This window comes from Vulpes lagopus, chromosome 24, assembly GCF_018345385.1.
Source record: "Vulpes lagopus strain Blue_001 chromosome 24, ASM1834538v1, whole genome shotgun sequence".
Classification (NCBI taxonomy): Eukaryota; Metazoa; Chordata; class Mammalia; order Carnivora; family Canidae; genus Vulpes; species Vulpes lagopus.
In genome coordinates, this window is record NC_054847.1 from 54,576,000 (window position 1) to 54,599,772 (window position 23,773).

General features: G+C 36.7%; 1 protein-coding gene across 2 annotated transcripts in view; it reads left to right on the forward strand.

Annotated features, from left to right (window-relative positions):
• Positions 1 to 23,773, forward strand: part of ZNF407 (zinc finger protein 407) — a 448,632-nt gene that overhangs the window by 271,171 nt on the left and 153,688 nt on the right. For both annotated transcript variants that reach the window (XM_041739732.1, XM_041739733.1), the window contains exons 6-7: positions 2,210 to 2,293; positions 11,862 to 11,982. In XM_041739732.1, the coding sequence (XP_041595666.1) occupies positions 2,210 to 2,293; positions 11,862 to 11,982 (205 nt within the window). The remainder of the gene's footprint in view (positions 1 to 2,209; positions 2,294 to 11,861; positions 11,983 to 23,773) is intronic.

Consider the following 23,773-nt stretch of genomic DNA (forward strand, 5'->3'; position numbering starts at 1 on the left):
TATTTTAAAATATGAAAGGGAATAATAATAATCTAAACATACAGCAGATTTGCCTTTTTAAAGGACACATATCTCATGAGGATTTTTCTGGTTTTATGTTACAGGAAAGATGTAGGTTGACCACAAATAAGTGCATAAATGGGAGAAAGGGATCATAGTTTTCTTGCATCTGAAAGGAATAAGAGTACTGTTTCCTCATTAGAGGTTTTACTGGATGGATGGCACAGCACCAGCGCTCCACTGCCGCACCACACACATGAATATGTTCAGGTGTGCACGGCTGTGCCCTGACACATATGTACCTCCTACATGCACACAGGGGGTTAATGCCCACCACACCATGCTGGTGAATACATTGCAGAGAATGATTTGCCTCAACATAGAGTAGTATGTTAATATTAACGAGCAAATTATCTTATGGGACTTTTTAAAAGTCTACTTTCAGTGTTATTTAATTGATAATGCGGCTAGTTGGAAAGATTTATATTCCACATTGATTAAATAATTAAATGAGTGATTATAATTAAACTTTATTCTTCATAGCCATCTACTCTATTTTTTTTTTTTAAATCTTGAGATGATGATGCCAAGGGACAGACTTAACCCCAAAATGGGAAAGCAAAGATAGGAAAAATATTTAAATTCATCTTTATTTTATAAACGATAACAATTTACATTTTCACATTCCATTGGGAAATGAGATTAAACATAATTTGGTTTAAAACTCTTTATTAATATGTGTTCATCTAAATGAAAAAGCTAATGCTCTCAATTACAGAGGAGACTCTTTGGTTACTGAAGCTGTTCTGCCTTTATTTACTATTCTTTTCTTTTTGTTTGTTTTTTTTTAAAGATATTTATTTATTTATTTATTTATTTATTTATTTATTTATTTGAGAGAGAGAGAGAGAGAGAGAGAGAGAGAGAGAGGCAGAGACACAGGCAGAGGGAGAAGCAGGCTCCATGCAGGCAGCCTGATGTGGAACTTGATCTTGGGACTCCAGGATCACGCCCTGGGGCAAAGGCAGGCTCCAAACCACTGATCCACCCAGGGATTCCCTTACTATTCTTTTCTAACTTTAAAAAGGCAACCACCATTTTCCAAACACATCAAGCTAAATTTTTGTTATGAGATGCCAAAATGTTTTAGAACAAAGCCAGCCGACTTGGGCAAAACCCTTGAAAAACTTGTTGCATTAAACATCTTGATGAGTAAAATACATAAGGATAGATATAAATGATTTATTTTAGTTTTGGAAAAGTATTTTGTAATTTCATTGTATCTCTCTATGGTTAGAATTTTTATTCTCTTTTGCCCTTCCCTTTGAGCCTTGTGGGATAAACTGCCCAGCTTGGCAGCACTTCCTGCCTAAATATGCTGCCGGAAAAAAGATAGATTGCATTTATAAACTGTAGGGGAAAATGTTCACTTGTGTAAAGATGCTAAAATAAAATGAGTATTTACACACTTTTAACAAATACTAACTCTGCCAAATCTGTCTCTAAGTGTTGCAGAGGTTTTCAGTCCAGAATTATCATTAAAGATGAATAATTGATGTTTTTGTACAATATCTTTAGCAATCCCTAGACTTGCTTTCTTAGGCTGTGAAAGTTTGAGAAACATAAACAGCACTGAATTGTTACTGAGTAATGTAGGTTTTATTGTTACTTGGGATCTTTAGTGTGTTCAAGGAAACCTCTTAATTCATATTATTAAGTAGGAAGTTATTAAAGAAGAACCTGATAGAATCAGGTAAAACCAATTCAGTATCCTTCAGTTGTTGGAAAATTCAATATGCTTTATTTAAGCAGAATCCTAGATACTGTATATTAACTATTCCAAGCAATCTTTACTCAGCTCAGAAAGGCCAGATGTATGGGAATTGTAAAAAATCAGGATATGCATAAAAACTGTTCAAGTGCATAAAGCAGCCCCATCTGGAAGACATCTACCAGAAATGAAGTTGTACAAAACCATTCCATTGATAATAAAGCTAATTTTTATGGGTCTGACAAGTATGTAATTATGTTCAGTGGTGCTTTTCAGATTTTATCACAGTCAATAAACCGCAGTGGTAATTTCATTCCCATTTGACATATTTACATGGAAACATTTGATTGGAGGAATTAGTAACCCTGAAAGCCTTGATAGATATGTTTTAATGATCTGTGACCTCCGCAGTCCCTCATCTGTTTATTGTTGCAACAGGCGAGAAGTCATTTCTGTGCGACCTCTGCGGCTTTGCCGGCGGGACACGGCACGCCCTCACCAAGCACCGCCGCCAGCACACAGGTCAGTATGGCCACCTGGCCCCCGCCTGCCCAGCAGGCCACAGCCGGCCTGGGCAGATGCCCCGCTGTCCATTCTGGGCCCTCCATGGCCTATCTTGTCAGTGTTTGTAAAATCCCTGTCCTGGAGGGTCTACTGAAAGTTCTGTTTGAATAACCTAAGATTTGGATTCACCTATTTTTAAATGTTTAAAAAGTTGGCCTGTTGCATGTTTCATGGATCGGGTGTCCTCTGTAAATTCATGTTACATAGGAGGGGAAAGAGCTGGCCTGCAAAGAGGAGAACCCCAAGCTCCCTCTTGGCTGCGCAGACTTTGCCACAGACCTGGTGGGTGAGGCTGGAGATCCAGGTTACTCTCGGCTGCACCCTTGCCCCTCAGTGTCTCCCAGCCACTTTCTTACTCACCTCTGCCTCTTCAGCGGGTGACCGGCTGGCTTACCCATAGGCCTCCCTTTCCGGCCACTTCTTGGCCCACCTAACCACTTGACCATCTAGTGGCAGTCCCTCTGCAAGTTGGGACCAGTAGTTTTAGGTAGTTTAGGTTCTCACTGTTTTCTGTTCTTGCTCATGAGAACAGGTAGCAACATCAGTAGATAGCGACATGAAAGACATCTGTGTTAAAGACATGCATTCTTTATGGCTCAACAAAATAAAATAGGTGCATCTGTCAGGAACTCTTAAGAATAAAAAGTTTTAAATATTCATTAAAATTAATTAACTACTCAGTCTTATAAGTAATTATGTTTATAATTGTAAATTATATGTGCCCAGGACAGTGCTGTTAATGGCATTGTCCTTCTAATTATTAACAGAACTATTTTATTATCAAAAGTGACCTGGTTTAGATGATAAGTCATGTGGTAACACAATCTGTCACAAAATGTTGGTCTTTTCCTTGGGGACCGTGACAGTGGTTGTTTGGCAGTCACACTCAAAGTGGCATGAAATGAAGATACATGAAATACGTTGTTTGTGGGACAATTCAAATCTTGAGATGTTATATTTAACGGTTAGCCATAGGTTGCTCTCATGCTCATTATAAAATTTGTAAGATTAATAAAAACAAATACCAGTCACTTCTTTCACATCTCCAAATGGGATGAGAGTTATTATCAAGTGAAGAGAAATTTCCGGTGTTTAACATGATGTTGGAAACATACACTTTATTCTATAAACGTGAAAGTCTACTTTAAATTTATAATAGCAACCTGTGGCCACAGGCCTTTAACCCAGGGGCTTAAGAAGTCAGTGTAAGAGATTGCAGGAGAGACCTGGTGGATGGCGGTCCCCCTCGGCCGCTGTCTTGGACAAGTTGGAAGCATGTGTGTGGTACGGTGTGCTCACATGGGGTGCTTTATTCTTACTGTTTTCCATTTATCGGTGCCCAAGATGTTCCTGCTGTGGTCACTGCTGCTCACCCGGTCACACCCAGTGGCCACCTAGGGACCAGCAGAGCCTCCCATGTGCCACTGTTGCCAGTGTGGCAGAGCTCTGTCTTCCCCCTGCAGGGAGGACAGTCGCACTGTGATCACAGGCACTTACAGGTGATCGATCATGAAGCCTGTGTCGAGCAGGCACAACTTTATATTTTATGTCAGGTCCAGAGGCTCCTTATTACTTTGCTATTAACTTTATACCATATAGGACAATGTCTCACAGACAGAGGCATCTGTCTTTGTGGCATTTATCTGCCTCTGTGGCACAAATCAAACATGATTCTTTAATACTGAAGTCTGTTCTTAAGACTGTTTGCTTCAACCAAGCAGCTTAGTACAACTCAGTCTAGATTCTTAGCTTTTAGGCTGGATTTGTAATATTTAAGCAACATATAAGTTTGTTTTTTTTTTTTCCCAAGGCCAGAATTGTATGGTGCATTTGAAATCTATATTTCTCTGATGTATTCCTCTTTGACATGGTTTACCTTTTTACCAGAGTGCCCACGCAAATTACAATCAGCTTGGGAAGGGATAGGTATCAAAAGTGTTCCAAATGGCGTAAATAATTCCCTACTGCAATACAGACTGTCTAGGGGGCTGACACGAAACATCTTCCATTCCAAGATTTACTTTTATCACCTGTCAGAGACCCTTGATTCAAGGGCACAGGAGCAAATCCTCACGTGTAGTTGAAGAGTCTTGGCCAGCTTAATAACCACCAGCCTGCCCAAAGGAATGCGAAGTGTGAGTTTCCATGAGAAGTGTGCAGCCCTTTTGACAGATTGTTGACACACAAAGGGCACTGCTCTATATCCATAGCCGTTCTGCTGTTCCCCTTTTGACTTTCTTTGACTCTTCTATCAGAGCTACCTAAGATGCAGAACATTCCTTAATGGTTACTTGGGCCAAGACTATTGTTCAGAAAGGACAACACAATTTAATATGAACTGTTGTGTCACATAAGGGGAAACAGGAGGGAAGGAAATTTGCCTTTGTTCTGCTTTTTTGCGGAGAGCGTAGACAGGTAGCCCTACTGACTTACAGCACTGTTCAAGAGTAGCTAATGCCTTACTCATAGCTTTACTCATCTTACTGGCTTTAGAATGACAAAGGATTCAGAAGGACTGTTCCCAGTGCATTAAATCATTTTATTCGCTCCTTAACAAGTGCACCTCTTCATACAGTACTTATCTGATTTCAAGCATTAAGAAATATTAGCAAACTGGAATTCTTATTTAAAATTTGTAGTTTTGTTCTTGTTTTTGTTTTGTTTTGTTTTGTTTTCAAATTTGAAAACGCAGAAAGTGAGTTTACTTCTTTGGCTATGTACTGAGGCTAACAAACAAAAAAACTACTTCCATATTTCTGAAGTATATTTTCCTGAAGAAATTCTCATTTGTGGATGAAAAAAATATACCAATTAACATACTTGAATGGTAGCATCGGGCATGTAACAAAATTAATGACTTACAAGTTAACTATTATGTACAAGTTTGATTAAACTGTAGTTTGTATAAATTGACATAAAGTTCTTCCATTTCCAAGAACCTAGACATGCTTGAGCCTTCCTTCCTTTAGTGATTACAGAAGATTTTATGTAGCATATTTTAGTAGCATTATATTTTTTCTCTGTCAGCCTGTAGAAAATTCAAAATTTCTTAGTGTTACACAATTTAATCTACAGTGTTGTCATGTATGAAATGATAACTTATAGCTCATTGCAATATAATGTTAGCTCAATATGAACCTCAAATTATTAGAATTATAGGGAATATACACGACATTATTCTTTAAAAGTGTTGTTTGTAAGTTTCAATTGTGTCACATAAAATGTCATAAAAATTTTGATGAAATAAGCTATGTTAACCTTTTTTTTAAGTGCTTATGATAAACCTCCAAATGAAGAAAATTAACTTTGAGAGCTTAGATGACCTTTCATTTATACTGCAGGCTCAGACAATGAGTCCATAATGTCACCTTTTGCCCCCTCAGATTCCTGCAAAATCCATGAAAAATAGACAAAGGTGTCTACCCCAAGGCTAATAGTAGAAACAAGTTAGCAGTGAGTTATGGTGCCACACATTTTTAAACACTAGGTTGAACAGAATAAGGAGACATCAGAATATATTTGTCTATTTGATTAATGAAAAAAATCTTTATATTGTTTGACCACTTAGATTCATTATGTTAAGAGTGGAAGATTTATACCACCTAACTTGACTTATTTATTATTATATAGCTACAATAGTCATGACCATATTGTATTGGCATAAAGATACACAGAAATATCAGTGGAACTGAATAGATCTATGCCTACATTTGTCAGTTGTTTATGACCAAGGTACAATATTTAGAGAGAAATCTAACAAAGGATATGCAAAACTCCTACAGTAGAAACTGCAAAATACTGCCAAGAGAAATTCCCAGAGAAATTAAAGAACCTAAATAGGATGATATACCATGTTCATGGACCCAAAAGACTCAGATCCCATCAAGCTTCTCATTGTTGTTAAGAAACTGACAAGCTGATTTTAAAATTCATATGGAAATGCAACAATCTGAAATAGTCAACTTTGAGGATGATGAACAAACCTCACTTCATGACTTACTATAAGGCTACAGTAATCAAGTCATTCTGGTATTGGCATCAAGGAAGACAAATCTGTCAGTGCAATGAACAGAAATTACAGAGCAGACCTACATCTATATAGTCAATGGATTTTTGACAAAGAACAAAGGCAATACAATGTAACTTTATAGTGCTGGAACAACAGGCTGTCTGCAGTAAAAACAAACATTGCTCTGTATAACATACCATGTATAACATTAACTCAAAACCATTCTGATCTAAATGTAAAACTTAGAACTATATAAATTCTAAAAGGAAATTTAGGAGAAAAATCTTTGTGATCATAGATTATCAAAAAGTTCTTAGATACTGCATCAGAAGCCTGATTCGTAATTTTAAAAAAATCATAACCTGAAAAATTATAAACTGAAAAAGTGAATATACATTTCTTAACTACTCCTCTGTGAAAGACACTATGAAGAGAATGCAAAGACAAACCAATGACTGGGGAAAAAATGTGTAAATCACAAATCTTATTAAGGATTTGTATTTGTAATATATAAAGAAGTCTCAAAACATAAACATAAGAAAACAACCAATTAAGGGGTTGAATGATTTGAACAGACACTTCACTAAAGAATGTAAGTGTGTGTCAAATAAACATATGAAATGATTCTCAACATCATTAGGAAAATACAAATTTAAAGCATTGATCATTGGTGATGATTTGGAGCAGTGAGAACTTTCCTACACCACTGGTAGGAATGTAACATTGTCAAGCCACTTTGGAAAACAGTTTGGCAGTTTCTTACAAAGTTAATATGCACCTACCAAATGACCCAGCCAACCCACTCTAAGATATTTACCTAAGAGAAAAGGAGATACACATCCAAGCAAAGACTTGCACATGAAGATTTATAGCAGCTTTTAAACACCCCAAAATGCAAACAACTAAAAAATCCTTCAGTGGGTGAATGGATAAACTGTGGTACATTCATATCATGGAATGCTACTCTACTACTCAGCAGTAAAAACAAGTATTTACATGTGGAGCAGCATGACTGAGTCACAAAATAATGCTGAGACGAAGTCAGACAAGAGAGTACACAATGTGTGTTTCCACGTATAAAAATCTCTAGAAAATGCTAACTACATTAGCATTTAATAATGACAGCAGGTAAATGAGCATTTGTCTGAGGATGGGATGAGCCAGAGACAAAGGTGTATAAGGAACCTTTGGGATCAATGGCTGTTTCATTGTCTTGATTGTGGTGCTAGTTTCATTCTGCCTTGTATGGTCAGTCTACATATGTCTGGTCCATGAAACAATAATACATACGGTTTTTTCCCGATACCGTGCATCACTTGTGTTTCTGTTGTCCAGGGGAACTGGTCTTTGACATTGATGTGCAGTAAAAATACTCTGCATTGAATATAATGAGCAATTCAGTTCTTACAATGAATGTGGAAGTTTTCAGTTATACTTCCATGCAGGTGTTTATATTTTTATTATATAGCGTATTTCTGCCTCAAATTTGAAGAGGTAGAGCCATTTTCTTCAGCCTTATGCAAGATTTAGGTCATATACTGTCTCTTAAACAAAAGCAAAACCCACCATTATCATGAAACTGGGTTTTTGTTTAAGTCAGTTAAGTATAGTTGAGTTGTCTATACCAACTTAAGTGACATGACCAGAAGTTTAGAAACTGAGAAAAAAGAGTTATTCAAACTGACCCTAGGTGACCACTCGATTGGGCTGTTATAGATGAGATTTTCTGAGGAACAAATGGCTGAAAGGTATAAAAATGTCTGTCAACTCCCAAGATTTTACTCTGTTTTGTGTGTGGTCTTCTTTTTGCAATAATAAATCAAATATTTCCTTATGGAATCTATTAAATAATACCTCTGTGTTAAGTTCACTAAGTAAAACTACACAATTGTTTTGTATTTAAAAAGGTTTAAAAAAAAAAAAGGTTTGCCTTTTTACTGGTTAGGAGAGCTTGATGGGGACCATTGGTGTCCACTATCATCTTTGTGAGAAGGCATGTGCATTTACCAGTGTTTAAGCACTCCTATCAAAAGGGTGGCAAAAGCAGCTAGGCATTTGACACCCTGATAAGTACCTTACACTTGCTTTGTCTTCTCTAATCCTCATAATTGTCCTGCTTGTTTGGTGGTTTTTGTCTGATCTTGTCCAGGGGGTGGACAGGTAGGGAGTGAAAAATGGTAAAACTTGGCTTGGGATAGAAGTACATCTAGCTGCTTCTGACTGCCACCCTAGGCTGCAGGTAGTGGGTAGAATGCCCATCAGATGAGATGTGTATGCATTCAGCTGTTACTGCAGTCACGGATAAGGCCATATAAGTAGACAGAAAGAAAGGAGGACAAGGTTCTAAACATTCTGATTTTCAGGACAGATATTATTTTGTTGCTAGCTGAATTGATGTAGGGAATTTTATACCAAGTAGTTCATCTTTTGTTTTCTACATAAGTCAATATACTTATGAAATTATTTTTTAAAAAGTCAGAACTAAGTGGCAAGTAGAATTATTGAACACATGTAAAATTACTCTGTATGTAAAATTTATCAGAAAGAATGTTTGCTGAGAAGAGTATTATTGTATATTATAAATCACTTTCGGGAGGAGATAGTTGTAAAGCTTTCTGTAGTTCATTGCTGTCCAACAGAAATATCATGTGAGCTACACCTGTCATTTTAAGTTTCCTGGCAACCATATTAAAAAAAGGTAACAGGTGAATTGATTTTTTAAACAGTTAATCAAATGTCTCTTCATGTCTCCTGCCCATTTTTTTACCTGGATTGTTTTTGGGGTGTGTGTTAAGTTTTACAATTTCTGTATACATTTTGGATACTAACCCTCTACCAGATATGCCATTTGCAGATACCTTCTCCCGTCCCAAAGGTTGCCCTGTAATTTCGTTGAGTGTTTCATCACTGTTCAGAAGCATTTTACTTTAATAAAGTCCCAATAATTTTGTTTTTCTTTCCTCCAGAGACTATTTAGTAAGAAGTTGTTACAGTCAATGGCAAAGAGGTTATTGCCTGTGTTCTCCTCTAGGATTTTGATGCTCTCCTGTCTCACATTTAGGTCTTTGATCCATTTTGAATTTATTTTTTGTGTGTGTGGTGCAAGAAAGTGGTCCAGTTCCATTCTTTTGCGTGGAGCTGTCCAGTTTTCCCAGCACCATTTGTTGAAGACACTTTTTTCCATTAGAGATTCTTTCCTGCTTTGTCGAAGATTAGTGGACCATGTAGTCTTGGGTCCATTTCTAGGTTTTCTGTTCTTCTCCATTGATCTGTGTCTGTTTCTCTGCCAGTACTATACTGTCTTGATCACTGCAGCTCTGTAATATGACTCAGAGTCCAGAATTGTGATGCCTCCAGGTTTGCTTTTCTTTTTCAAGGTGGCTTTGGCTCTTTGGGGTCTTCTGTGGTTCCATACAAATTCAGAAGACATGAATAAACATTTTTCCAGAGAAGACATCCAGATGGGTAACAGACACATGAAAAGATGGTCAGCATCATTCATCATCAGGGAAATACAAATCGAAACTATAATGAGATACCATCTCACACCTGTCAGAATGGCTAAAATTAACAACACAGGAAACAACAGATGTTGGTGAGGATGTGGAGAAGGGGACTCCTCTTACACTGTTGGTGGGAATGCAAACTGTGGTGCGGCCACTGTGGAGAACAGTATGGAGGTTACTAAAAAATGAAAAATAGAACTCCCCTGTGATCTAGCAATTACACTACTAGATATTTACCCAAAGGAAACAAAAATGCTGATATGAAGGAACACATGCACCATGATATTCATAGCTGCATTATCAACAGTAGCCAAATTATGAAAAGAGCCTAAAATGTCCATTGGCAGATGAAAGGATAAAGAACATGTGGTCTATATATAGAATGGACTATTACTCAGACATTAAAAAAATGAAATCTTGCCATTTGCAATGACATGGATGGCACTAGAATGTATTATGCTAAGTGAAATAAGTCAGAGAAAGACAAATACCATATGATTTCACTTATGGGTGGAATTTAAGAAGCAAAACAGATGAACATGGGGAAAACAAGAGAGAGGGGCAAACCATAAAACAGACTCTTAACTCTAGAGAAAAAACAAGGTTCCTGGAGAGGAGGTGGGGGAAATTGGTGATGGGCGTTGAGAAGAGCACTTGTTGTGATGAGCACTGGGTGTTATATGTAAGTGATAAATCCCTAAATTCTACTCCTGAAGCTATGTATTACACTATATGTTAACCAACTGGAATTGAAATAAAAACTTGAAACTCCAAAAAATAATAGTTAACCAAATATATCAAATTACTATCATTTCAACATTAAATCAATATAACTTTATTAGTGATATTTTATTTTTTTTGTTCTAGGATCTTGAAATTTAGAGTACATTTTACACTTCTAGCAAATCTCAATTCAGAGGCTAAATTATGTCAAATTTGTGATTTATATTTAGATCTGACCAAATGTATCCTTCAAAAAGTAGATTCACATTCCCGAGCTACTCTATACAGACTTAAACATTTTTTCTCTAGGTAAATCCCATGACAGTTTTTCTTTTTAAAGATTTTATTGATTTATTCATGAAAGACACACAGAGAGAGGCAGAGACACAGGCAGAGAGAGAAGCAGACTCCATGCAGGGAGCCGGCTGTGGGACTTGATCCCAGGACTCCAGGATCACGCCCTGGGCCGAAGGCAGGCGTTAAACCACTGAGAAACCCAGGGACTCCCCCATGACAGTTTTTTAAATAGCCATATTTCACATGCTTACCAGCCAATGTGACTACTACAATTAAAAATGAAGATTTGATGATTTCTTTGGATGCATATGTATGGAGGAGGGGTGGTTAATGCAAAGAAAGGTATCCGTCAAGGGACTAGCCATGAGTGGCATGTAAGCTCTTGAACTAACTGATGAGTAAAATGCATATGGAGATAGAGTGGTTGTTATATCTACATGAGGGAGTACTATAGAATACTATTGTACATGTTTCTTCGAGGCATTTTTCTATGGTTACCTCTTACTCAACTTTAGTGAACTGTAATTTTTCCTTACCTCTAATAGTTTTTTAATTGGTATCAATTTATAGCTTTATTTTTTCATATTTAAGATTTTATGCTGTATATTCAAAGAATATCTCTGTTACATGCTTTTTCATGATTTTGTCCTCAGGGAGATTTTTATAATGGCTGTAGTGTAACATAGTTTGTTAAAAGACTCCAAATGCAGTACTAGACCACGCTGTAATTTAAATTTCTGTTTGTGTAAGTTACATTTGAGCTACACAATGTCTACCTTGCTTCCATTTAAATATAGAAATGAAAATCAGTGGTATCTTCTTTTTCACTCTGGGAATGAATATTCAAGTGTCCTAAATGTGAGTGGTCTACTGGACTATATTCTTAAATTTTTATGGAAATAAGTTTCTTTTTAATTGTCAGTAACAGGTTTAGCCCTTCATTTCTAATTTTTATAATTATTCATGTGCAGCATTGCTTTATATTTTGCAGGAGAAAAACCTTTCAAATGTGATGAGTGTAACTTTGCCTCCACAACCCAGTCTCATCTGACTCGGCACAAGCGAGTGCACACGGGAGAAAAGCCTTACAGGTGCCCATGGTGTGACTACAGGTAAGGGTTCATTAGTAGGCAGGTAGCATCACCGTAGGTCACCACGGTAGATTCACAGTGAAAGAATCGTTTTTTGATCAACAACCAATTAGCACAGTGTAAAGCAGGATTCCCTTACTAGGTTGATTGGGAGTTTATGTCACTATCATATTTTAGTGACTATTTTAAATTGTAAAGTTCTCCATTTTTTATAATCTTAACATTTAGGTTTTATAATCTTTTGTACACCTGAATTTCAAGTGATTTTATTTTTTTCTTGCCAAATTAAGTGACTTTTCAATTTAATCAGTTATTTCCATGTATGTGGCATCTCATCAACGATAAGACAATGCAAGAAATGTATCCTGCCTTCAGGGGTATTGTAGCATAATAGGTGACTTATAGTATCTCTAAATAATTATAATACAGATTTCAGTCAGGAAAGAAGAAGGCCAGGACAGAGGCATCCTCCTAGAGGAGACACCATGTCAACCAGGGTTTAAAAGATGAGTAAATTTCAAAGAAATATGGGTGCAGGAGGTAATGGTGTGCTGTAGCATTTTTGGGCTGACAATGTCCTAGAGATCACTGGTGCTGAGGTCCTCGGTGGCTAAGTGATGTCTGCCACACTGAACAGTTACCTTGCAGCCGCAGCAAAGCATAGGTGCCAGAAGTATGAGATGTAGTCAGGCAATGGTAAGTAATCCTGTTTTACTATATGATGACATATGTGGGGTGAGTGCAGAGTGAAAAATAAAATGAGAAATGGAGGTTTCAGCCAGATCACACTATACCTGAAGCCCGTGAGAGTGAGTTCAGAGCACATTAGGTAGTTTGTTGGACACCACAGTTTGCAGGCAGCCAGATGACATCTGTCTTAGGAGCTTCATCAGCCACTCTGTGCAGCCTGAATCACTGTGTTGAGGGCCTTCTCCATCCTGGAGCTGAGGATCTCAGAGCCCCCATTACACATGATGACACAGAAACATTGAGAGTGGTTCTTTCAATGCAGCCTGCTTTTGTTAAATGGTAGGAGATATATCTATAGATATATAGATATATATACCTTAAGCCTGAAGCATTTGTTAAAAAAGACATTTCTGTATTCCTGTGGATGTAGCCTATGCATTCAGTAAATATATTGCCATAATCTCTATTATTATCCTCATTATTGCATTAAGTTTTATGTTAAAGGTCATTTAATAGTACAGAGATATTACAGATATATTTCATTCATTAATTATTCATTCATTCAACATTTTATGAGTTCTGTCTTTGCTTAGCAATAGATTGGTGTTTCTTAGAAATTTGGTAAAATGGCGATCCAATTAGAGGTAGACGTACACATTTTAAGGTGTTATTCTTTAAAAAATAAACATTTTTAATGTTCTTTTCCTTATTAAAGTGGTCATACTGTATAGTTGCCTTCTCTGTAAAATGCAGAAAAGCAATTAGAAAAATTGTAAAAATTTCCTTTAATTATCTCTTTTAGCTCAGGATTATGTCCTTTCAGTGTCTTGTATGCTTTAGATTTGAGTTGTGGTTCTGGAGGATTTTTTTGTTTCTTATAAATTTTAGTTTTCATACTTAACAAATTTGTAGCTACCTTTCTGTTTTCTTAATCTCATATAACTATGGTTTTCAAACTGTTATATTAAGTAGCAGAACTATTATTTCAAGCAAGATCATGTTCAGACCTCTTTATAAAATAGATAAAAGTGGTTTTTACCACTTATAAGTGGATTTATTAGTTAATATCTATATTTACTTGTAATATTAAGAAATATCATATAATACTGTCCTGACAAGCAGAGCATTTTCAGACAAGGGAGTTATTGATCAGAGCGGCTGTTGGGTTAGCGCCGGCATCCGGTCCATGTCCTCATTCTGGAGTAAGCAGGAGGGTGTAGTTGAGAGCTCAGGCTCTGGAGGAGCCAACCCAGTGTGCACTGAAATTCTTTTCTTTTTTTAAATTTATTCAGAGGCAGAGAGAGAGAGAGAGAGAGAGAGAGAGGCAGGCAGAGACACAAGCAGAGGGAGAAGCAGGCTCCATGCAGGGAGCCCAATGTGGGACTCGATCCCGGGTCTCCAGGATCACACCCCAGGCTGCAGGCGGCGCTAAATCGCTGCGCCACCCGGGCTGCCTGCACTGAAATTCTTAACCTCTCATAAAATATGAGTGATGAGAGTAGCAGCCTTATGGGACCATCGCTCATATTAGAGGAGGAGCATGCCCTGACCGAGATGCCAGAGCCCTGGGTTTCCTCTCATCTCAGATTGTCCCCTTGGATGGTTACAGGTGTTACTTCTCTTTGTGATTTCAAGATCGTGTTCATTGAGGTGGTGCGAGAGCTTCAATGTCCTGAAGGTCTTCAGTGTGTTGAAATTTATTTATGACACATGCCCTTAAGGATGTTTTTCCCCTAGTTTTGAGGTTGTTAAAAATGCATTAAATCAACGATCATTTGTTAGATGGTCACTGACAATACTTTAGAGTTTCAGATACCTCATTTGAAGACTACTCGTCTACAATGTAATTCTGATACTTGTATGTCTTCAAGTTAGATTGTAAATAGTAGTCATTTTATGAAGTTTTTAAACATTTGGGCCATTTTTAGCTATTTTCATTTGAAAAATGCTTATTCTGAAATCTTTGTGCATATCCATGATTCTTTTTAAAAAGTTCCTAGAAGTATGATTTATGGCTTTTATGTCTTTGTATGCATAAATATTTCAAAATATTTCAGATTTTTCTGGTATGAAATTGTATTACATTTGTGCTGAGGTTAAGGTTGTATTACCTGTCTCATATGATGCTATCTCCCTGACATAGCATCACTTCCATTGAGAAGTACATCTGAGCTAGCTGGATTCCATCCCTGTGATTCCTCTGTCAGCCACTGTGGGTAAAAGGAGATTGTGTTTTCTAGGAATATTGTCATTGTCCTATGAATTAATACTCAGGACACGTAAATATAATGATGTCTATCAAATTTCCTTTTGAAATGTTTGAAATTCTTGATAAAAAGGTTGGTTTTATTTTCATTTAAAACTTTCTAAAAATTTGGTTATTACAGACGATCAATAGTTTGAATAGTTTGTTCCTATGACAGTTTTATCATTCTGTGAACATATGGTTAGGTCTGCTTTCACTATTGAACAAAAGACAAGTTAATGTTGCTTAGGTATACAAAACTTTGCAAATCTATGAATAGTGATGTTATGAACTATGAATGATATGTGGAGTTTATAACAGCTCTCTTTGTTTTCTTGTTGATGAGCAAAAAATTTAAAAATGAACAGAGAAGTTTACAATGTTTATCTTGGTTGCATAGTGTAATAAGAAGAAAATGCTTACCATATCTACCTTACAGCAACAAGGAAAAAGCTTTTTCTCTGGATAAATAAATTTGAGTATGTACGATTTCCATAGAATAAAAATATCCATAAGATGGTCACGTATTTCTGAAGAAGAGGTGATTGTATTTGCTTTATTAATATCTTTCTATAATATTTTATTGCTTAAAATATTTAAATAACTTTTTTCCTATTTAGATTTTTATTTGTTCTTAATATAGATATATAAAAATTACTCCTGTAGGGTATTCCTGTGTTTGTCATTATTAACACTTATTTGCAGGTAAGTTACCATCATTAGAACCTGAAGAACCTGAAGTATTACTTAAGTTACACTTGGAAATATATTTTTCATTTTATAAATTGAACATTAGTGAAGAGATACTTGTAGTTATAATTATTCATGAAAAATGTGAATATAGATTTGTTTACAAAAGAATTTTATAATTGGTCTTTTGAACCTCAGGCTATTTTTCAAGTTTGCATTATTAATTTAGGCAATGACATCTCATTCTATTCAGATGTAAACATGTACCCCTTTCCTAAACTTCTGCTGTCTAAAATATCCAAAAGTCTAATCCATTACAAATCAGTATATTCCATCATTACTCCATAACTTTTTCACCATTAATTATTATTCATTATAATTTCAAAGCATAAATTTAGATTCATAGCACACTGTCTTGCCATATTATCTGTGTAACAAATTCTTTAGATTTGTTTCTACATTAAAATGGAAACAGTCCCATATTTTTCTATATTTTTATTCCCCTTTGTTATATATTGTCACTTCTGTGTTACAAAATAGAAAACCTTTAAAATGTTATAGTAAGTACCTTTTCTAAAAATGTAAATCCTTATTTCCCCATAAAATTTATTAATATCACACTGCTTTCTGTTTCACTGGTGACACTGGCTCTCACAACAAAATCGATGGCTACAATCAGGCTTTCTTTTATATGAAACTCATCTTCTAATGGGCTTCCATTTTTTTATTTAATATTTATGTATATTAAACAGTAAATTAAACAATAAACCACTGATAAGTCATGAAAACTAAGCCAAAATACTACCTGCAGTATTAAAAATATTATGGTTAATCATTATGTTGCACCTTAAATGTCGTTTATCAAATTAAAGAAAACTAAAATTTCAAGTCAGACTCTGGCAATTTGATCATTTATGTACTGCTGTCCCTATTATGGACCTTGGGATAATGAATATGTTCCCCAAGGTTGCTTTTGGTCAGAGTTTTCCTCAACTGTTCTTACTACTTCCAGTGTTACACGCAGTCTTGGAGAATTTTTTTTTTTTTTTTTTTTTTACTCTTCCACTTTATTTGCCATTTTTCTTATTTTTTAAATTAATATTATAACACCAGTAGAAATACGCTGTATCATATAGCTGTAGAATAAAATCTACAATTCCTATGTCTTATACAAAATTCACTCCATTGTTTGCTAAACTTGTTAGGAAATAGACTTTGATATTTCTCCCCCTACTTGTTGGTCTACTTAGCTCTTGGCCAAACATGTAAAGTTTTGATTTCCAGGAGATATTTTTTCCTGTCTGGATGAGGGGGAAGCTAAGAATACTTGATGTGACATTTAACCGAGGAAGTGGTATCTCAAGTAGAAATAGGTTTTTTTTTTTTTTTGGGTGATACTGCTTAAATCTCTCTTACTACTCCTTTGAATGTTTTCTTTAGTATTTCTTATAAATTCGGTAAGTTTTCACACATGTGACTGGAGTAGGTAGCATTTGCCATTTGTCACAACCACTTGAAATATGTGTGAGCCTCTAATTGTGTTTATTTGTTTTAGAAAATAGTTGTCAAAAAAAATTTTGTCAAAAATACTTTTAATTGAATTCTGTCTTTATTTTACATGATACTAGAAGCAATTTTGGGGTAGTTTTAAGATGTGAGGACAAAAAAATTGTACTTAAAATAATTATTTATTTTTCCTTAAAGTTCGAATGAATTTTTCAAACATATATTTCTGTATAGAGTCTCAGTTATGAAAATTTGTTCCAGGTCTTAGATAATATTACACATTTGTATGTAATTTTGCTATATAAACATTTTATGTTTATTATGCATAATTAAATAATAAGACAAACTACCTTGGTTATTGTGGCATTAAGAATTCATTGTAGAGTGAGCCTCATTGTTCTTATCTTCAGTGTGCTCCAGCAGCATCCTGAGCTAAGAGATTGACTCCACAGGGGATCCTTCCCTCCTTTAGGATAATCTCTTCTGAGAGTTTTCATTTTCCTTCAGCTTCCTGTGCAGGCTCACAGGTTATACTGGGGGAAGCAGTGGCTAGAGCAAACTTGGATTTGCCCTGAATGATAATAAAAAGGAAAAAAAAAAAAAACCACTCTAGGTGTTAGCCTATGTAGTGAAACATCATGTAGAGCCAGAGAGAAGTGAAACTATACATAGCATGTGAACAGCACGTATTTATTTATCAGAAAAATCAGAGGTAGCATTTCTTTTGGGTGATTTTGAAGTTCTCAAAGAATAATGACACTAATTAATGATATTAATTGTAGTATTAATATTAGGTAAAATTGATATTTAAAGCAATTTGATGCCACAAGCCTAGTTATATCAGAACAGACTTTAAATCAAAACTGTTTTTGTCAGTGAAATAAGCTAGAAGAAAAAGGCTAATACTGCGTGATATCACTTGTATGTAGAGTGTTAAGAAAACAAACAAACCCATAGAAACAGCAGAAAAGTGATTTTCAAGGACTAGGTTTGGTGGGGGCCCAGAAGTGAGGAGAGGCTGATAAAAGGGTACAGACATTCAGTTACAAGATGAATAAGATTTGAGGATCTAATGTAAAACATGGTGACCTGTTTCCAGTAAGACTGTTATGTAATTGACAGTTGCTAAGAGAATAGGATTTAAATGTTCTCACACACAAAATACCAAAAAACCAAAAAACAAAACCAACATTAAAAAATATATTATTTTCATCATTTAAAATACCAGTAAATACTATTTCATTATTTCATTTACCTCAAGCTTGTTGTATCTTTAGATTCTACTCCTTCGTAACTGCTAATCTGCTTAATGGAATAGAACACGAATGGTCTAGGCTGAAAGGTTCATCTGAAAGCCTAAAAATCCAGTTACTTTACAAACTTTTCATAGTATGATGACACCTGCGAGGCTTTCTTCCTACTGTGGTGAATTTGTCCTGGAAGGCGAAGGTGCCCGTGGCAGTTTGCCCTGTGGTGCTGGCTCCTGGCGAGCTGCCCCTTGCTACTTGCTACCTGCCCACAGTTCAGCTAACCACAGGTAGATGTCAGTAGCGTGGTTGCTTTGTGAAGCTACGTTTGGTCATTGGCGAGCATCAATGTTGCTTCAGAAGATGCTTCTAACATGTGTCAAGGTGATCCTTATGGAGTTGTAGATGTTTCTGGTAAGTTTAGGTGGGTTTTTTTTGAGAGGTTGTCTAATAAAATGACCTAATTGTATCTTCTTTTCAGATTTTCCAAAATGAATTAAGAAAGTTGTACTGTATGTAAATGTATTCTTTTTTTTGCCTAATTTTTTTAAATCTGTTTCAGCAGAAACTAAATTCTTTCTGAACAACTATCTCCTTATTTTCTCTATTAGTGATTTTTTTTTAAATCTCAGTGACTCTAGTGGTGGTTCTGATTTGGTTTAGTATATTCTATACTGTTTGTGTCTAATGTTACTTTTATACATTGCATGTTTTACTCAGACTCTTCTTCCCTGCCCTCTAGCCCCTAAGCATATAGGCTTTTTAAATTTTCATTTTGGCTGACAGGCTCTGTGCTGATACAGCACAAGTGTTTATGTCAGGTCTTTAGTTAAAGTGAGTAAATTTTTATCTAACAAAACTCATTTGAGTCAAAGAAAGTCTATGGACCTTTAAACAAATAGATTCCATAGCATTAAATATTACAAATCTATTCAGATGTCTTTAAAGGGGAAAAAAAATCTGAGCTAATTTGTTCTGTTTATCATACAAGTAAGTTGTTTTTGTTTGTTGACGAGGCTAAAATAAGCATTGAGATCACAGATTAATTAGAAGAGCCATTTTGAACACAAAGTGACCACACATTCCCTCTGCTATCTCTTCAAGTAGAATCTAGACAAACATGTTTATCTAACCTGCTGTTGCCGAATCCCAAATCCAGTCATTATAAAAGGACCAAAGCTATCTTTGGGGATGGTCTTTCTACAAGGAATTACTATGGACAGTCCCCTGGGTGGTAGTTAGATATATCTGTATATATTGTGGCAGAAAGAAAGGCCTTAGAGATGAAAAAAATAGAAAATATTTTTTTGGGCAATAGTCTCTTGCATAATAAGCTATTCCTCAGACATTAGAGCTATTATCACACAACAAAACACTCTGCTGTGTAACTATCTATATCTCCTAGCGCCAGAACCTCACACAGAGTAGCTTATTAGGGAAGACTCTGTAATCGCCAAGAGGGACTGACAAGAATCAGTAGAATATCAGACACACCTTCCAGGGTGGGATTGAGTTTCACACGCTACAATGTGGGTGTCAGAGAAAATAACAAAGCGGAGGATAAAGTATATAAGAGCTTGACCAGTTGTCATTAGTTTGTTGAGACTGTTGAGGTAGTAGTTCTATCATTTTGTTTTCAGATCCATTGTTTTCATGGATTCTGAAATATTGTTACTTTAGGGTCCGTAAAAAAACTGCAGGAGAAAGAAACACTTGCAGCATTAACAAAATGGTGATGCAGTAGTTCCTATGAAGTGCAAGAAGGAACTGTGGCTTCTGTACCCGCCTATCTTCTCGACATCATGCCCCTGATCGTTGGTGAAGCCAGATGCTACCTGCCATGGTAGCATGTGCCTATATTGGCTTTGCCTTTAGAAGGTCTCTGAAAACAAGACTATGTCTTTTTTTTCTAAATTATAAGGGAATGTAGTCCAAACTGTTGGCTCTCTCCTATTTATGAGAAGTACTATGTCTGTGAGAAGTTCTAGAACAAGAAATATTCCTAGATTCTCTTTTTCTTTCTTTCTTTCTTTCTTTCTTTCTTTCTTTCTTTCTTTCTTTCTTTCTTTCTTTCTTTCTTTCTTTTTTTTTTCGCTTTGTAAGAAAACAATACTATGCTCTTCCTTACTACAGAGCAACGAGTGAACAATCACAGAAATAAACCAGAATCTCTTATTCTGTGACATAACATGTAACCTGATACTTTTCCCTGCAGGGAACTTAAACCTAATATTAACCCCTATTCTTGCCCCTTAAAGCTTAATTCCTTACTTTTAATTATTTTGACTTCAATCTTGCTAAACAACCCTCATCCCTCCTTTTGTATCTTTTGTACATATGACACTGGAGATCTCTCACTGAGTAAGATTTAAAAATATTTGGTGAACTGTACTTGGCCCTTTCTTTCCTCAGTATGTTTTGTTTTTTCATCTTAAGTTACAACATTTAATAAATATATGAAATGTCCTAAAACAAATTAGAACTTTCTATTGAGAGAAAATGTGATTAGTTTTCAGTATTTGTGCTTAAATCAATCCCTTGGATTGTTTTTTTGGGGGGTAAAAAGTGATTGATGCTTAATTTTGAGAATTGTTTAGGTCCTAAAAACTTGATAGCTTTAATTTTCATTAAAGGAATGATTCTATCCCACTTTCTACTTCCAAATTATGCTTTTCATTTGATTTGAAGTTACCTTCTCATATCAGCAAGCCTGGACTATATAGGGCCTATGGATTAGGTGGGTGCCAGACAGCAAGAAGAACACGCTGGAAAGTTGCAGTTTTACCCTAATGGCAGTGGGTAGCCGGAATTTTAAGCAGGAAAGGGACATACTTATATTTTGCTTTTCAAAGATCATGGATGCAGTGCAAATGGTGAGCCAGAGGGGGACAGATCAGGGGACAGGAAGTCATGTGAGAAACATTTGCAAAGGTACCCACAGAACGTGGTGAATGCCCAACCCTGAACTGGCAGTGTGGCCAGGGACGGAGAGGGAGGCTGATTCACATGCTTTTCAGGAGCTGGAACATGTGGACTTGGGAACGAAATCAGTGAATTCAAGGGCAGGCTGACTGATGCATGCCACCCTTGAGATGCCAGGGCCAGGGCCACAGGATGAGTGGTGGTGCCATTCCCGAGGTCTTCACTGCTGGCAGAAGAAGGTCCCGTCAGCATCATGAGTGCAGTTCGGGTGGTGTGAACTCTGAAACACCTATGTGTCGTCCTCATGGAGGTGTCAGTAGGTGTATAATGAGTGCTAACATGTAGAATTGAAGGCATCCATAGGAGCCAGATCTCCCTTGGAAAATGTGGCAAATGAGACATGCAGAGGGGCAAATAGCAAGTGTAAGAGACTGAGAAGTAGCTTCCAGAAATGGAAGGGACCTTGGAGTGTCAGGGGAACGGTGCTTGGCGGTGCCAGACATTCAGGAACATAGGGGCAGTGTGGTCCCCCTGCCTCAGTCACGAGGAGGTCACTGACTCTCTCGGGAAGACCAGTTCTAGCGAAGGGATGGGAGCAGACGCCAGGGAAGCACAGAAGGGAAGACATGGTAAGAATGCAGGTTGGCTGCTCTTGAAGAAGGTTGGGCTTGAGGACTGCCCTGTGAGAACGCTTGGGAGATGCTTGGAGGGCAGGTCAGTGGGAGTACATTATAGTTGCATGTTTGTTTTTATTTGCCTAGGGTTGCTTTTTAATTTTATGTGAATGCTTCCATGCCAAGGGGATAGCGCCAGCTCCAACTGTGAACTTGAACACCATGTTGTACCTCATGGCCAGGATGGTGCATCTGAGGTTCGGGCTTGTGCAGTGTAAGGGGCACTGATGGTATTTTTGGAGCAGTCCTGTGTGACTTGGTGGAAGCCCTTGTGACACAGAGCCATAGCTTTAGAGCCGCTGCTGTGACGATGTCTCTGCATTGTAGGGGCTGCACAGCACCCACTTCTACTTTTGTTGTGATAAAACTTTGAATCGAGAACATAGAGATTGTGTAATGGTATAATTCTGGCTCCCTGTCTCCACCCCCCCCCCAACCATTAGGATTTTATTTGTTTTATAGGAAGAATTTCCACAAAGCCTATATTACTTTGTTATATGCAATTCAGAAATTTGCTTAGCACCAGCTAACAATCTGATGTAATCATGTAACAAACACTCATTTTTAAATGCAGTCTCTTAAATTGTGACATCTTTTCTATGACTTACTCTAAACAACTTTTGTGAGTGTCTTGGGGTTCTTCTCAGACCAGTAAATCTGACGGGCTACTCTAGCGACGTCACAAGCGAGTGGAGGAGCTCAGCTGTTTACTGTGATGACACCTGACTCCCCTATGTATTTACAGCCCACTCAATTTCTTTTACCTTTCTTTTGTTTGTCTGACTTATTCCAAGTAATCATATATATGGCACAACTCTTTTATCAGTTGCGGGCTTAATTATATCTTCCGTGTCCATTTGTGTGAAAATTTGTGTTTGGCTATTTTAGGTTGACCCTCTCTCTTCCTTCTTCAAATCTCCACGTTTCTAGAAATGTAGAACTCTACTGGAATGGTCCTGCCCAGAGAAATGTGATAATAAAGATCATGTGGGTCTTGGAGTTAGTGTGTGTATGATATGAAAAGAGAAAGCAAATCTATCACTCCTTAGGATGAGATAGGCTACATGATTTGTTTCTGTGACTTAGGGTGTATTACAACTGCTGAGTGTTGGTGTCAGTTGTGCTGCACAACTAAAAAGTGGAAGTAAGTCATCTGTATTGTTCCACAGGTTAATACATGCTTTTTATTTGCTTGTTTTTATTCAAGAACATTGTGTATGGATTTATTTCAATCTTAATGTTATTTTGGCTGCTTTATTTCATCATTAATTATGGTTATCACAAAATGGTTATTATGGCTATATCAATTTTTTTTATTTTAGCTTGTTTTTTAACATTAAAAACGAAAAGTGCATTCATTTCCCTTTCCAAATTGCGATGGTTCTGACCATCTTGTCACAAATTTGGGCAGCATTTCTGTGAGTACAAGTAAGCATAGTAGCAGTGATCACCGTAGTGCTCCTGAAGCAGGTCCGATTTAGCATTGGCTGTGGTGTGCTCCTGACGCGGTCAAGGCAGCCTCCTTTCCCTAGGCTCACACTGCATCCTTCAGGAAGGAGGGACCCAGAGGCTCCAAGTAGGAATGGCAGTAATGAGTGTGTCATTGGGAAGGTATCCTCCCAGACTCGGGGGCCAATGCGCCTGGGCCTGAGAAATATATGGATGATATCTATATCTATATCTATATCTATATCTATATCTATATCTATATCTATATCTATCTATATCTATATCTATATATATAATTTTAATTACGTGTTCCTTTCAGTTAGTGATTTCTGTATGGCTGTTGAAGCACAATGTTATTAATATAGCGATTATGCAACTCAAATCTTACT